This window comes from Macrobrachium nipponense, chromosome 10 (genome assembly GCF_015104395.2).
Source record: "Macrobrachium nipponense isolate FS-2020 chromosome 10, ASM1510439v2, whole genome shotgun sequence".
Classification (NCBI taxonomy): Eukaryota; Metazoa; Arthropoda; class Malacostraca; order Decapoda; family Palaemonidae; genus Macrobrachium; species Macrobrachium nipponense.
This window is the reverse complement of record NC_087204.1, coordinates 66,494,931-66,511,444: the sequence shown is the minus strand read 5'-3', so window position 1 is coordinate 66,511,444 and position 16,514 is coordinate 66,494,931. Positions and strand designations below refer to the sequence as shown.

General features: G+C 38.0%; 1 protein-coding gene across 5 annotated transcripts in view; it reads right to left on the bottom strand.

Moving 5' to 3' along the window:
- Positions 1-5,156: 5,156 nt before the first annotated feature.
- Positions 5,157-16,514, bottom strand: part of LOC135223652 (neuromedin-U receptor 2-like) — a 908,589-nt gene continuing 897,231 nt past the window's right edge. For 3 of the 5 annotated variants that reach the window (XM_064262302.1, XM_064262303.1, XM_064262304.1), the window contains 4 exons: positions 10,092-10,254; positions 9,040-9,129; positions 8,189-8,323; positions 5,157-6,811 (listed from right to left, as the gene is read on the bottom strand). In XM_064262302.1, coding sequence (XP_064118372.1) covers positions 6,498-6,811; positions 8,189-8,323; positions 9,040-9,129; positions 10,092-10,254 — 702 coding nt within the window. In that variant the 3' untranslated portion in view covers positions 5,157-6,497. The remainder of the gene's footprint in view (positions 6,812-8,188; positions 8,324-9,039; positions 9,130-10,091; positions 10,255-16,514) is intronic. The other 2 variants (XR_010316551.1, XM_064262305.1) reach the window with 2 other exon arrangements.

Below are 16,514 nucleotides of genomic sequence, written 5' to 3'. Positions count from 1 at the left end.
CGTTCATACTCTCTTTCTTCCATCTTACTGTCTACCCTCTACTAACAATTAATTCATAAAGCAACTGCTTTGAGGTTTTCCTCCTGCTACACCTTTCAAACCTTTAACTGTCATTTCCATTTCAGCGCTGAATGACCTCACAGGACCAAGTGCTTGGCCTGGCCTAAATGCTCTATTCAGTTGAATTCAATATTTGGATTTTAGCTTATACTGATACTGTTCAGTGCCATGTTGTGCATTTACTGAATAAATAACATAAGTAAATTTTGTGACCGAACGAACCGGAAATGGGACATGAACATCGAAAGAAGAATCAAAACAGCGTAATAACGTTTCATACAATAATTTATTATCATGTTATTCACAGATTTGACGCATGAGGTAACATTTGTAGCACACGACCATAACATATTTGTATATATATTTGTATCAGAGCAAACAAAATATTTCCACAATTATGTCATTACAATAATTGTTATATTGACTCTTGTAACATTCTTCACATAATAAAAATATATGTATCTATATTCTGTATATTATTTTGGTGATCTACTACAAAGACAAGCATAATGATTTCACGCTTCCTTACTATAGCATATTATTGGATTCACCAAGATGTTACATGACATGTCATTAATTAAGAAACGGAACACAGTATTGTTGCAAGTAACAAGCAGCAGTTGTTACATGGAACAAACATGAGGAAGTGGAGGTAATGCCTCTCCCCACCCAGGCTATTATCTCCATGACAAGATTTTCCAGTGTCCACCTCAAAGGTTTCCGCTGCTGTATATTGGTAGTTTTTATTTTGCCGGAAATGATCGTAGGAATATGAGAAAACTCACCGGTGTATTTTCATCCGATACATCAGTTTTGTTTTGAAGGCCCGTGCATGCATGGAGAATAAAAACGTCTACAGTGAAATGAGAACTGTTCAAAGGTTTGCGGGAATCAGGGGACAACGAGGTCACTGCTCTTCAGTACTCAACATTCAGGAGGAAGTTCGTGCGGCTGGTGAAGCCCGATGACTTAACCAGCACTTACCCACTTACTGAAGACCTTTATAAAACTTGAGATATTATTTCATGGGCAGTATCGTTGTCTGTGATCAATGCTATTGTGTAAATATACGTTAGAGTTTTCGATTCTATAATTTTTCTGTGTATGGAAAACGGAAGTTATGAAATATAATATCAAATCTTGTATCCACATAACGCTTTCGGGTAGCGGTAGTGCACAAAAGCTCATATAAACGGCCATCTATGATGCATTTGAAAGTGAAACGCTTTTTTATTTGGATTTTGAAGAACTTATTTTATCCCAAGATAAAACCACAAAAAACACAAATTGTCCAAGACCATTAGCTAATATGGGATAGATGCAGGAACATGCACAGAATGACACGAGAAGTGCAACTTGGAAATCCAGGATGGCGTCTAAAATAGCTGCTATGTCCCATGTTTTGCATAACTTTGCTTCTAGACAAGATACAAACATACAATTGTTGTCTGTCCCTATGTTTTCAGGTACAAGGAATATAATAAAACAAGTATTTAGAAGATCAACAGCTTGTAAGTAGCATAAGTCATGATGACGCCCAATATGGCCAACTTTTTTTAAATATTCTGAGCTTGAAATATGATACATGTATATTTTGGGGCGGCAATTTCTCTGATCAAATAACAGAGCAGTTCCTGATGCAATCCCTGAAATGCTCTGGAGGAATAACTCATGGTCGAGGCTTCACAATCAGTACTTTAACAAAGTGGGCGCCTGCACTTCCTCTCTGCGCTCCTATATGTGATGCACTGGAACAGTTCACAGGTATCCAGACTGGTATATCAGAGCAATATAAAGACCTTCGTTAAAGTAGTGAGGCAAGAGATAACAAGGATCTCCATATCATTGCAAGGTGGCTACAAGCTCATCCACCTTTTGCTGGATACGATCCAGATCATCTAGTGTCCGTGTCAACTGGAATTGTTGCTGATATATCAGTGAACTGTGATAGTGCTGTAGAGCTTGGTTGGAAGGCAGCAACTGAAATGTCAAGGAAGAAGTTTACAAACATCACTCTACACCTCAGTGACAAGGTGAACCCAATTGGTGCAAAGGATAAGACAGTCAAAATCCAGGGTAAGTAGGTGGAAGTTATTCCAACTCAATTATTCAGTCGGATAACTTGCGTCATGAATAATAGCTCTGAGATGGAAATGTTCTTGGCTTATGAATTTGCTCCTCAGCCACCTTCCCTCTTTAAAGAAAGTATAATGCACAAGCCAGCAAAGAAGGCCTTAGGCGATGTCCTAAAATCATTTAGCGAGAATGCTAATTTGCCAGAGAATGGTCTCTTTGTTTTGGATGGTGGTCATCTGTTTCAGTCAATTTTTTGGCTACAACCATCTACGTATGCTGGTGTCTGCCAGACCTATATCTCAAATGTCCTCAGGCATTATGGAGCTCAGTGGTTTTTAATGGATACAGCAATGTGACTTCCACAAAGGTTGCTGAACAGACACAGAGCCCAAAAGTGCATTTCTAGTGATATAATTTTTGAGGAAACTATGCCAACAACCATAAGTCAAACTGCAATCCTGGCCAACAGCAACAACAAGAAAAGACTCATTCAAATACTTCGTGAAAAGATACTAGCAGCCAGCAGATGCAGACGGGTTGAGAGTTTTAACAGTGCTAGCAGTATCAGACACAGAACAGACCTCAGTTACCATTGTTGGGACAGATACTGATCTGCTTGTTATGTTAGTTGCTCAAGCAAGCAATTCTACAGATGTGTACATGCTATGCCGCGGCAATCCTGTAACTGTATTCAGCATACAGGAAATTCAGCATGCCATAGGAGGTACCAAAAATTACTTGATGCCTCTGCATGCAGTGACAGGCTGTGATACGGTGTCAGCAATTTATCTTCAGGGCAAGTCAAAAGCTTTCAAGATGGTACAAAAGAAAAGTGAACATGGCTCTCTTGATACATTTATGAAGAGTGGATGCATCCATGATGAAGTGAAGCAGGCTGGAGAAGACATTATTCTGCAACCCTAAGTTGATTATGCATATCATATAAGCTGACAAACTTTGGACCCCATAACACTCAAGTTAATTGTTCTTCTTCAACCCCAAAATGTGTGGTCAGATATTCATATTAAATTATGTTGAAATTGTGGTTAATATGATTTGGAAAATTTGTGGGCATTTTTGGTGCCATTTTGGACACCATCTTCATTTTAGCTATATGAAAATTCCTCATCTTCTAGTTGATAGGCATTTTATTTGATTGCTTGCACCAGTAAACACATGTGTAGACACCAGAACCATGTTCATACCTTGTCAGGAAGCAAGGATATGCTTAAATTGAAAAAATGGTGGCCATTTTGGACGCCATCTTGCTTTATGTTAATTATAAGCAGTTAACCTTCTAGTTATATATTTTCTTTAGATTCCTTGTACCCAAAAATATAGGAATAGACACCAAATTTGTGTTTGTATGTTGTCTACAAGCAGTTATGCTAAAAATGGGAAAATGATGGCCATTTTGGGAGCCATCTTGGATTTCCAAGGTTGCAAGAGAGAGATTATAAACCTTTCCAAAGCCCGCTGATGATCAGCTCTGAACTCAATTCTTATATAGATTTAGATTCTACCTCAAATATTATGGATTTGATCCAACTTAACGGAAGCCTAGATAAATATGTATCAGCGATACCAGCCCGATTTTTCACTTTCTTAACGTGTTGCTGTAGAATAGCTGACTCATTTGTTTCAAAATGAAGTTCTGGCATCTGAAACAAGATGCAGAAATTTAGTGAAGGAAGCGCTGCGAAAACTGCCTGTGCGCTTTTCCCATTAGCGTCCGGGTTTCCTTCCTTTCCAACATCCCGCTTTGCTCAATATAATAACCAGAATAATAAGTTCAACGTTTGATATGTTCCAACTGATGTAGAGAATGTGACACTTGTTTCTCATATTCAGCCACGACCAAATGACAAAGTTAAAGAAATGTATTTAAGTCAAAGTCCTTAACATTTCTATGGGAACTCTAAAATCCAAATACACAGCGTATAAAAGTCCTTGCTAAATACCTGATCTGTATAAATATATTAGCACGGTTTTAATCAGTGCACATAAATTGCCACATACAGATAATCAGAAATGTACATACCTACATATGGTTAACATGCGAGTGAGCTTTGAATAGCTAATAACCGAGTATTAGCTCTTGAATATTCATGTGAGAAAAAAACTACGAAAGAAACACTGCCTATAGTTGACTTTCCATGTGCACAGGTACTTGTTTTGAATAGACAGATCTGGATGAATTGGATTCTGTGCTACATTTTATAGCCATATATCCTCCGTTAGGGAGAACCTCGTCTTTTGGAAAACAAGCTGTAATGCACTTGTACGAAGGCATCACGTAATCACTACGAGAGAGAGAGAGAGAGAGAGAGAGAGAGAGAGAGAGAGAGAGAGAGAAATGCTTGTCAAAGTACTTGGAGACAACAGGCCGGTTATGTACCTTGTACATGGAACAGCTTATGTAATTCAGCTTGCGCACAAGTAATGAAACTTCGGTAAAAGTAATAATTCTCGTATAAAGTCGCGTTTACAATAATAATTAGCAAGCGATTTTAGCATAATTGCATTGTGCTTTTAGGAGAGCGGGCTTTCTCACCTTTAAAAGTAAAAGAAAAGCCATTACCATTATCCATTGAGAAAATGATTTAATTAAAAAAATCTTTTCAGTTTGTACGTTTGGAGGCAAGTTCGCTCTTCAGTGACATGCTATTTATTGATATGCCTTGTCGAGACTGTCAGATCTCTTCTTAACAGTACTGTTAATTAATGACTAGTGGTTCTTATAGTAAGTTATTACTTTGTTAAAAAAGGCCGTCATCTTAAAGTTATTCGTATCAATTAAACTGCTAATACTGAAACTACAAACTAGTTTTTCCTCTAATTAAATAAAGTGGTATGCCAAAAAAGGATGAAATTTATACATTTAAAAATACGTTGAAATAGCAAAGTTGTATATCCGTTTTATCGAGAATTCCTGAGGAACCGCTAGAACTATATCATGTTTAGCAGTATTTTGGATGCTGAGAGAGAGAGAGAGAGAGAGAGAGAGAGAGAGAAGAGAGAGAGAGAGAGAGAGAGAGAGAGAGAGAGAATTGTGAAATACTTTCGAGTAGTGTTAAGCGCCTAAGTGCCAGTAAAATACCACAAAGCATACTTATGTCAATAAGTTGACTCTTTAGTGTTCTGCAAAGAAAAAAAATTAGACTTGTAATATTCTAGTGCTGTGGAAATTTGATAGATGAAAAGTTGGGAAAACAATAACAGTCTTGACTGTTTTACAGTTGTCTACTTTACTTTTCACAGAGATAGCAAAAATCATGCATACAAACATACAAGTGTGTAGGTAATCCCTTATCCATGCATACTTTCAAGCGCGCAGAATGCCTCACTGTAGGTGGAACTGTGTAACCGCGCAGCTGCATTCTAAATCTGTCACCTCACAGATTGGGAAGGGTCACTTTCTAACCACACAATTCTACACGACACGAAAAATACATTCTACTCCTTAGAAGATTATCACCACTTCTGTTACCAAAAACAATAGAAATTCTTCTCAGCTTAAGTTCACTCGCTGTTTCGATGTAACATTGTCAATCCATAAAACACAATTATTATTCATTGATACCACAATAATCCCAAAATAATAACGTCACTGCTGATCGCTAAGTTTAACGACATCCTCTCTTGTCCACAGGCCGGTGCACATTGCACTATAACCTTACCAATATTTTCATTCCATCAATTGTTGCTGAATAACGCACAGATTCCACTTGCTTGACCTCCATGTTCCTATATTTATGTCATTTCCTGTTTTACTTCTGAAGACTTAAAATGTCTGTCCCTTTGCCCTACATCATTAACCTCGGATCCTTGTCACTGGCCATTATTGTAGAAACGTCTCTTTCTCAGTTCCCACTGAAATGGATTAAACTTCTGTCGTAAGTGAACAACAACAACGTTTTCCTTATATTACAACGTCAATTACAGTTCTGAGCTGCAGTACAGAGCACAACATCTTGAACGTTAGGAACACAGATATCGATGATAATACAATGAGCATGGCATGACCAAAACATTCTGAAATTAAATATAGAGAGTAATGGGCTGGGAAAAACTTCAAGTGAAGGCAAAAACAGAGAGGAGACAGAGCAGCAGGAGCAGATACTCACTACGAAAACACCCTTGAGCTCACAAATTATGGTATTTACAGACGATAAAATACGGTGGAAATCCCGTTCCCCGTCATAATTGGAAACTTCCAGACTATGTGACATTCAGTGCAGAACACCTCAGCGTTACAGGATGGAACTCCCAGCCACTGTGTTATTCATTCATCCGTAGACCGAGGAATGTTGATGCCACTGTATCCGACACAACCACCGGTGCCTTGCAGATCGAATGAATTACGCTTCTATTTCCATATGTTCGAAGACATAATTAAAACCGTTGCGTGAGCAGAAATCTGGAAGCCCCATTCTCTTCGATCCAGCTCTCGTGATGTATTTGGTGGTGGAAGTCGTCGAAACTTCCCGTGTCCTGTTGAGGGTATTGGAAGTGTTGGAGTGCAAGTGGGCACCGTAGGTGTTAGAGAGGTACTGTTGCCGCCTGGCCCACTCCCTTCCGCCGCACAGGGTTCTGCGAAAGGCAATCCGGAAACGGACGGACATGACCGAATACAAAATCGGATTCATTGCAGAATTCAAGTAGTAGCAGATACCTGGAAGGATTAATTGAGTCAAAGGACAACTGATTAGTATGGACTTCTGGAAAAAAATGATTGAGTTAGAGGACAACTGTATTTAAATAAAAATGCTTGAGTCAAAGGCCAACCGGTTAGTAGGTACTTCAGGAAAAAATTATTAATTGAGTCACAGGACAACTGATTTGTGCGCATTTTAAGGGAAAAATGATTAATTAAGTCAAAGGACAAATGGTTTGTGCGCATTTTAAGGGAAAATATGATGAAGTCACTGGTTTGTGAGCATTTAAAAAAATTATTAATTAAGTCAAAGGACAACTCGTTTGTGCGTATTTAAAGAAAAAAAAGATTGATTCAGAGGACAACTTGTTTGTGCGTATTAAAAAAAAAGATTAATTAAGTCAAAGGACAACTGGTTTGTGCGTATTAAAAAAAAAAAAAAGATGAATTCAGTCAAAGGACAACTGGTAAGCATGTACTTCGGGGAAAAAATGTTTAACTGAGTCAAAGACAACTGGTTAGTGTGCTTCAGGGCAAAAATGAATAACTGAGTCAAAGGACACCTGGTATGTGTGTATTTAAAGAAAAAAAATTATTGCGCCAAAGGACAACTGGTTAGTATGTACCTAAGGAAACAAAATTTATCGAATGAAAAAAGTCTCCAATGTTTATTATACGAAGAATTAACCAATGTGACAAGTTTGCAGCTTATCAGACTGAAATAACAGTGTCATTAATATTGAATAACTTTCACTTTTGATTTGTGATTTAAATTGACATAACGATTCATAAACACTAAAAAATTTCAAGGAAAATACCAATTATAAGAGTTATTTCATCTGCCGAGCTAAAAATTTAACGTTATTGGTAGGGGAGTGAAAATCAAAATAATAAGACTAGAGAAATATATAAATATTTCCTGCCCTTTAGGGGAAAGAAAGTGATCTTATTTCTGTTTGGAATTAAATGGATCTGAGGATACTTCAAGAGAGGGAAGTATGTTTGAGAAGCAACAATAGAAAGGTTCTGCAGTGCGGAGGAGCATTGACACGTGTTTGGCATACTAGAAATCTGTAAGAGTCATGAAACAACTTAGAGAGAAGCATTTTGGTGGCAAAGAGGTGAATGAAAATATAAGAATATGAAGGCCAAAACGCGGAAACTTTGAAGTAATGTTACAGCAAGAAAGCTTATGTTAAGAATCCGAGGCAGTGAACATAATTATGAATTTCTGGAACTCTTGCAATTTGTTAGCGCATACGTCCAGTCTTTAAAAAAATTACTATACATTTACGTATACATATATGCATGTATACGTGTTTATATGTATATTGGAGTGTAACCTTTGAGGAGTTGGAAGTATTTTTATGTTTGTGGAAAGTAAAGCCAACTCACCTGCTACCACATAAAGCCTCTGATTGACAGTTCTCAGATTTTTAGTCCAGGTGCCATAGAGATTGACGAAAACGAACATTAGCCTTTGCGCGTGGAATGGCGCCCAGCACAGGAAAAACACCACCACCACCGCTACTGCAACAGAGATCAGCCTAAGATGCAGTCAAAATCTCATAGAAATTAACACACTTCACAGACATTTACAATCAATAAATGTTTGCCAAATGAAAACAAGACCTAAAATTCCTTACAACGACCAATGAGGATTGTCTGTTCTTACCTTAGACACGAACTTTCCCAAATGAATAGATAAGTGATTTTTTAAAGTACTCCTGGGCAAGAGAATCTGTCCAAGTACTTCAATTAGTACAATAGTAGTGGTTAAGGTCACTTTTTTTCATCAAATAAAGTTGACAGGTTTAAACCATTCGTAGAGTGTCCTCTAGTGGTCAGTGCATTATATTCCTATATCTGAAAATAATTCTCATCTTCCCAGGATTAAGGAAAACAGATGATATTTGGAAAGGGATGAAAAGAACTGCAAGAAGTATACAACTTCTGGTTTATCTGATGGAAAATTAATGAACATCGTTTTACTGATTAAAAGTATACGAACATAATATGGAATATAGTATGAATTAACAATAGCAGAAGTTTATTAAACAAAAGGAGAAATCATTTAGAAATTAGGATTTATCAGCATACTAAATCGTAAAACTTGACATTTTCAGGTCAATTATGTTATTCTTAAATAAAAAAAAAAAAAGTTTTTGCTGATCATAAACACAAACTAAAAGCCTCGATTCACGTGGCGCATGGAAGTATTGACTAGAAGGTGCCATGACACTTACCCAACATCCGGATGCCCATCCTGCGAGTGTGCATGGCTCCGTTGCCAGCAGATGGGGTGCGACTTGGCGGGTCAATGGACAGAACTACGCCTGATATTAGGGGAAGTAATAAGAAAATAATTTGACAGAATTCAGAATCATTGTGACAGATGAATAACTCAGATTATGAGAGTCCAGACAATAAAAAATGATGCAAAAATGGTAAAATGCTTTTTTCTCACGCTCATGGTACCATTGCGGTGCAAAATCACATCTTTGATTTGTTAGCAAGAATTTTGGGCAAAAAAACATTTTATAGCCAAAGAGACCCAAATAGTATTTACCTATGCCACACTGAGCAGTTATTATGTAAATAATGACATATCTTTAATATGAGAACAAGAAGAGTTACAGCCTTCATTAGATTATGTAATTACATATACTGCAATAGTGGGCAACTTTTAGACAGAATAAAGTGCTGACAGCCGGCCAAGCATGGTTTAGTAAGGGTAATTCCTCCAGATTTACACAAATGGCCGTTTTATGTAAGGATTCCCAATGAACATTTTGGGTAAGACGGCCGTAGCCCAAGGGGATATCTTACACCAAAGTGGATATTTGGTTTAATAACACAATGCAACGTATCCCTTATATTATTTTCAGAGACCTGTCTTCAATAATACGTCATGGACTGGTCGCTGGTCCATGGATTATTTTCCCATACCTTCTCAATCTTTAAAAACATCCCTGTGTAATTCTGTTAAGACCAACTGATATGGAAACAAACTTCCAATGAGTGTAAAATAAAAAAAAACTAAAAGTAATCAAAGATTTCGTCTGGAAGGGGTTGCGGTTAATTTTACTGGAGGGAATCAGAAATTAATAAGTCCAATATGAAGTTAGGGAACAGTAAAAGATACTGACATTTCTCATACAGTTGGGCCTATCAAACATAACACTGTTGATGTTTAGCTCATTTGAAATCGTATATATGATATAAAACCTTCAAATATACGTAAAAGAGCGTAAGGAAACTAAGTGAATAAAAGATGTTCATTTGATGGATGTCTCACCAATTTTGTAATAGAGGATGATGAGTATAAGCATGGGCATAATGAACCCGAAGACAGATGACATCCACATTACCCAGGGCAAACTGTCATAAGATTCATGGAATGAAATGGCACACCAAGCGCTTTCCAGGATAATACTGCTACCCAGTCGCAGATGATTAACCTGAAAGGATTTAAATGGATTAAATTAATTGCTTGGCGTTATGCAAGATTTCCAAGAGTAGTTCCAACGAAATTCATAATGAGTATTTCACAGTTCCAATTCGGATTAGACTAGCTCTGATTATGACATTTTACCTTAAAAGCAGAGCATTAAAGCAAATTTGATTAAATAACCTGATTCAAAACCTTGTCAAAAATTCTTTAAATAGTTTATTAATTTTTATGTAAAAAGAACAGCAGTCCTCTATTTACTCTTTGTTTTGAAATATTGCTAAAATCTTGTATTTATCGATATTTTGGAGACTGGGTCGCTACAAAAGGTAAACATCTTTACATTAATCATCTTGGCAGGAAGACCAGATAGAAAGCAGTTCTCCCGTTGAATCCATTGGCCAGTTCTAAAAGACAGTCTTGCCCCTGAGATATGAATATGACAAGCATATTGATAACTCTCGGCTCCAAATGTTATCAGGTGGTTGACGAGGTCAAGACAGCTTCTATTTCTAGCATCGAAATTGTGCTCTAATCCCAGCAATAGTATCCTTTTCAGGTAATTAACACAGTGAAGGGGAAGTTGGAGTGAATGGACAGGAGGGTGGAAGAAAGCTGGTAAAATTTGAAGAGGGTGAAGTAAAAATGAGAGATAAAAAGTATAGGGAAACATTCACAATTTGAACAGAAAATATAAGCTTTCTAAATTGAAGCTACGTAGCCTCAACAAGGCAGTCTCTCATTGAGAGGGAAGGCACTAATGATGCTTTTTTTTCGGCGTTATAACGCCACTTTCAGTTTATTAGTGAGGCGACCACTCATTATTGCAGCAATATCACCTTTGCTGCTAAAGTGTACATATTATGGAGAGTATTATGAGAATATTCTGTCTTGTAGGAGTGCATATAAAAACAGTTTTTCTCCTGTGTATTTTTAGTATAGACGCTCCTCTACTTACCATTTTTAAACTGTGAACTTTGAGAGATATGAACAGCAGTGATTGTAAATTAAACTTTGTTCGGAGTGCTCCAACCACGACCTGTAAGTTCAAATTTGTATTGCCTGCCCTGGCTTAGTTCAAATTTCTGCTGATACCCATGACGATCAGCACCGTAGCTGATGCCAATACTCCAGTACACTGTCCCAGACTCCTGAGCCTATGCAAGTGGTTCAGATGTCATCTCTTGCAATCTGATTTTTTGTGTGATTTTCTTGTTGAATATTTAGTGCATCCACCACCTTTCATGGCTATTGGCAAGCGCAGAGCAAGTGAAGATAGTGGCAGTGGTAAAAAGCTGCAAGCTGACTCAATGGAAACAAAAGTGGTTATAAAGAAATTAGAAAGTGGTGAACAAATGGTTGAGGTAGCACACCATCGTAGTATGAATCGGTACAATCTTTAAAAACAAATAACAAATAATGGAATACGTGAAAAGTGCTGTACCAATGCCATCAACAGTTATAAGTAAGAGAAAGGGGAGGATGGTAGAAGAAATGGGAAAACTTTTTGGTAATTGGATGGAACACTAGCGACAAGATGTGTGCCGCTTAGCATCATGCTCTAAAGCCTTTTCGATGACTTGAAGGCTAAGGCTGGCGAAAGAACTGAAGATGAAACCTTTGCTGCAAGTCATGAATAGTTTCATCATTTCAAAAAACGTGCCCCCTTGTATTATGTGTCCATTAATGGTGAGTGAGCAAGGAAATCCTTGGTAATGAAAGTTACACCCCTCAGCAAATTTTTAATATTATCGAGACAAGCCTTTCCTGGAAAAAAAATGCTTGAAAAAAACGTACATAAGCCTTGAAGAGAAGATGGTCCCAGGATTAAAAGGCAGCGTATGTAGAGGCTATACCTGTTAGGAGTGAGACATTTTAATTGGTATTGAAGCCCTGCTAAGTTCTTCTGCAGGTTTGGTTTACCAGTCAAAGTTCAGAGTGACCAATGAATTACAGAACAGTGTGAAAGCTCACGGAATTCAGCATCTGCATTCGACACCATACCAGCCAGAGAGCCCAGGAATAGTGGAGTGTTTTCATCAAACCCTTTCAGCCACATTGGCAAAATTGCAGCATGAAAACGGAGGATACTGGGAGGAGAACTTCTGCATGCTGTTTGTGCTTCAGAATACTCGATCAGAGACCACAGGTTATATCACATTTGAGCTACTTTACGCCCATTCCACCTGGGGACCTACAGACATTCTGTTTGAAGCATAGGTGGACCCCCACAAAGCAGATTGGATAAAAGAACTGCCCGAGATCCAGAACTGCCTGAGGGTGAAGTGGGCCATTGCCCAGACAAATGAGGTTGCAGCACAGGAAAGAGTGAAAATTCAGTTTGACCAGAATAGACGGACTCAGGCACTTGCAGTAAGAGACGAGGTCTATGTACTTTGAACAGGTGCAACGCAACCTTTGGAAATGCAATTCACAGGTCCCCACAAGATCCTTACAAAACGTAGAAATCTTATGTACTTGGTTAATTGGGGCAGAGATGTACAAGACACAAACAAATGATGCCATAGCCCCTGCCGGGCCCTCTGCCTCCAATGTCATGGAGACAGCGACCATCACCCTGTCCCCCTACACCAACACCCAGGTACTAGACAGCATCATGCTCATCACTCATGGTCTGACAGATGATCAGAGGGAGGGCATAATGATTTCTGAGAGGTATTCAGCGGCATCCTCCTATGTACTGATGTATAGCAACATTACATTTCCCTTGAGGAAAACAATGGACCTATAGTGCAAGGATATTATATGGTTAAACCCACATAAAGCCGAAAGAATAAAAGAACAAGTAAACCTGCAGTTGCAAAGGGGTTTAACTGAACCTAGTAACAGCTCCTGGGTATCACCCGTTGTGCTAGTACTTAAGGAGGGAGGAGGAGATAGGCTGTGCATTGATAATCGCAAGTTGAATGAAGTTGCAAGACCAGAGCAGTATCTGCTCCCACATATTGACAGGGCTCCCTATCTCAGTAAAATAGACCTCAAGAAGGGATATTGGCAGGTTCCCTCATCAGTGGAATCTAGGCCACTGATAGCCTTTGCAACCCAAGACAGGTTTTATTAGTACAGGGTAATACCATTTGGACTGAAGAATGTGCCGGGATGTTTTCAGAAGTTTATGAATCAGGTGCTGGCTGGAATAGAACAATTTGTTGTATACTTGGATGATATAGTCATATATGCAATGACTTGGGAAATCCTTAGGAAATCCTTAGGAAGGTTTTAGATACGTTTAGGAGGGCAAATGTAGTATTGAATTTGAAGAAATATCAATTTGGAGCTACCAAAAATTATATACCTCGCATATATTGTTGGAAGCGGCAAGATAATGTCAAAGATGCCAACATCCATGCAATAAAAGACATGCCTTACCATCAAACCATGAAGAAGGTTCCCATGTACAATCTTGTTTTACCCCTTTGCATCCCGTTGATTTTGTTTCTTACCACACGGATTCTGTGCCTAATATACATGTCATGCACTGACATAAACTATGGGATAAATGTTGGAAATAATAAATGGAAGTACTGATGGTGGTAAATAAGGTTACGGTGTTTGTATGGAAGAACTGAGTTACTAGACTAAAAAAGATACAGGCAAGTCTGCTTATTGATAAGATTATGCAAAAGCCTGGTTGGATAGAATTTACAAGTTGTGCAGACATACTGATTTATTGCACAATCGAGAGAGAGAGACACACACACACAGACAGAGAGGAAGATATAAGAACGTTTGTCCTTGAAAAGAATTGTCAGATGTTGACAGTCAGAAGACTGTCTAACAGCTTCATTGCATGGGGAGGTATCATGTGTATCCATTTTGGATACTCTTTTTTTTTTGTTCTTTTCTTCAGCCAAATGTAAATTTTGATAAAACAGATTTGGGCCGGTAAAGTAAAATTCAAGATGGGAGAAGGAGCAAGCTGTAGAGTAATCTATTTTCCTGTTTTGAACTAGTTGGGAATTTCCCTTCCATATTGGGATTGGATAAGGGATCCCTTGAGAGTATTTTTCTCCCCTCTGTATTGTAATAAATGAAGATGAAAACCCTTTTATTGGCTTCTCCTTGGGAACAGTTTCTGGATGATAAATGAGCCTGTCATACCCATCAGGGTGGGTTGCTGACAGATTGTCAAGGCTTCTACGATAGGGTCATTTGCACCTTTTCTATTGTAATATGGTCCCAGTTTAATTTGGCGAACAGCTATTAAAGTAAGAACTTCCTGCGAAGTTGCAAGATTTCACATGTCTCACTGGAGGGGGTCTATGGGTTATAGCCAACTTTCTACTTGACCTCACCTCTTTTTACCTGACCCAGTCCTTAGCATTGTTGTCGGACCCTTGAGTTCCTACTCCACCTCCTAGCACCTGCATACCCTTGACTTCTCTCTAACAACTTGCATTTGTATTGTTCTCTCTATTTTTTGCACTTTCCAATTGTCATTCAAAAATCTTTTTCAGACTACGGTAGGTGAATAGCAGCAAAGATGAAGGGGCCGTGACGAATTGCCTCTTAACAGACTCGGACATGAGTTTTGAGAACAGCAATGTCTAGTTTGGACAGGATGCCACCTATTCAAATATTCGGGTATAAATACGTCCTGGGGCGGCCCATCAAATCACATTTGCTCGTGACTAAAGACACAAAAGAGTACCCTAGCCCAGGAGAGATCACTCCGATACTGACAGAGTGCTCGTGGCAGTTGACTCTGCTCATGGATTCCAGCTCTGTCGTGGTACATTATACCTGGAAGCGGTCTAGCACTTGATGACCCTGCCTGCTGCCCTCCTTGAACATCGTCTTGATGCTAAAGAGGCTAGTAAAACCAAGAAATGTGTTAAGACTCTGCCAACAACTCTGATTGACAAACGCTCCTGATCTGGTTCGTGACTGATGAAGAATTGTTTCTTTTTCCACCGTGAAGACTTGCAAACGACCGACGTCCCTTGGCCGACAACCTGGTACGGACTATGCCCATCATTCTGCCACCTTAGGTAATTGAAATTGATCGTTTGTTCGGTCAGCTCTTCATTCCTGGTCCTAGCGCTCATTCTAATTTTCAGCTGTATTTTCTCACTTTATTCCCATTCCTAGATTCTCATTTCCTTATGAGACTAGTGAGTAATTTGTGCGATATAACAATAACATTGACTGAATTTTACTACTCTAAAATAACGATTAACGATTAAAGTTAACAATTCCAGTAATATCGAAGATTATATCATTACTGAGAAGTTTTACATTTTGCCGTGTAACTTTTGCTTGTAATTTTACCGGTATTTCATGCAGGAATACTTTGCAGATTTGTGTAGACTGCCCCGTTGTGGGCTGCCCCTGTAGATCAACAGTGCCATTCACTCAACTCTACCGGTGCTAATTTTGGGGATCATATCCCTGGGTGGCATTGACTTTCAAGCTCGCTTACAGTGATCCACTGCATAATGTTATTGTGCTTTTGTTAATTTTAGTTTGAGATCCTTATTCTTATGTCCATATTTGATTTTGATGGACAAATGATTACTTGCATGGTGGTTGTACTTTGCCTTACTATTGTGATTAATAGAAGTAACGTCATCAGTGCCACGGAGCTAGTTAATGCTTCTGCAATTGTATGTAAATCTTCTGAACCCTCTTTTAGAAATTATATTAATTTATGAACAGAGTACGTGTTATATTCAGTCCTTTTCTTGGTTAACGATTTTGGTTGTTCTGTTCATAGTCTGCATGTTATTAGTTATTGTGTAGATTCCACACAAGGAAATAATTTTGAGAATTCCAAAATTTTGGATTTTGTAGATTTGCATTAACCCCGGCATTGTGATTATGATAACAAAAAAAAAAAATATATATATATATATATATATATATATATATATATATATATATATATATATATATATATATAATATATATATATATATATATATATATATATATATATATATATATATATCATTCGAGCTACAAATGTAGCGTCACTGTCCGATCCTGATTTCGTTCCCCGTCCAACTGGACGGTGGTTCGATCCCATGGGGGTACGAAATTATTATCAACTAAAAAATTCCCCCTCGGTATATATATGAAAATATATCAATTCCGAGGTAGAGCGAATTTAGATATTAAAGGACATCTGAATCACGGTGATGTGATAAATATTCATATATATATATATATATATATATATATATATATATATATATATATATATATATATATGTGTGTGTATATAAGTAGTATGGAGACAGGAGCAAT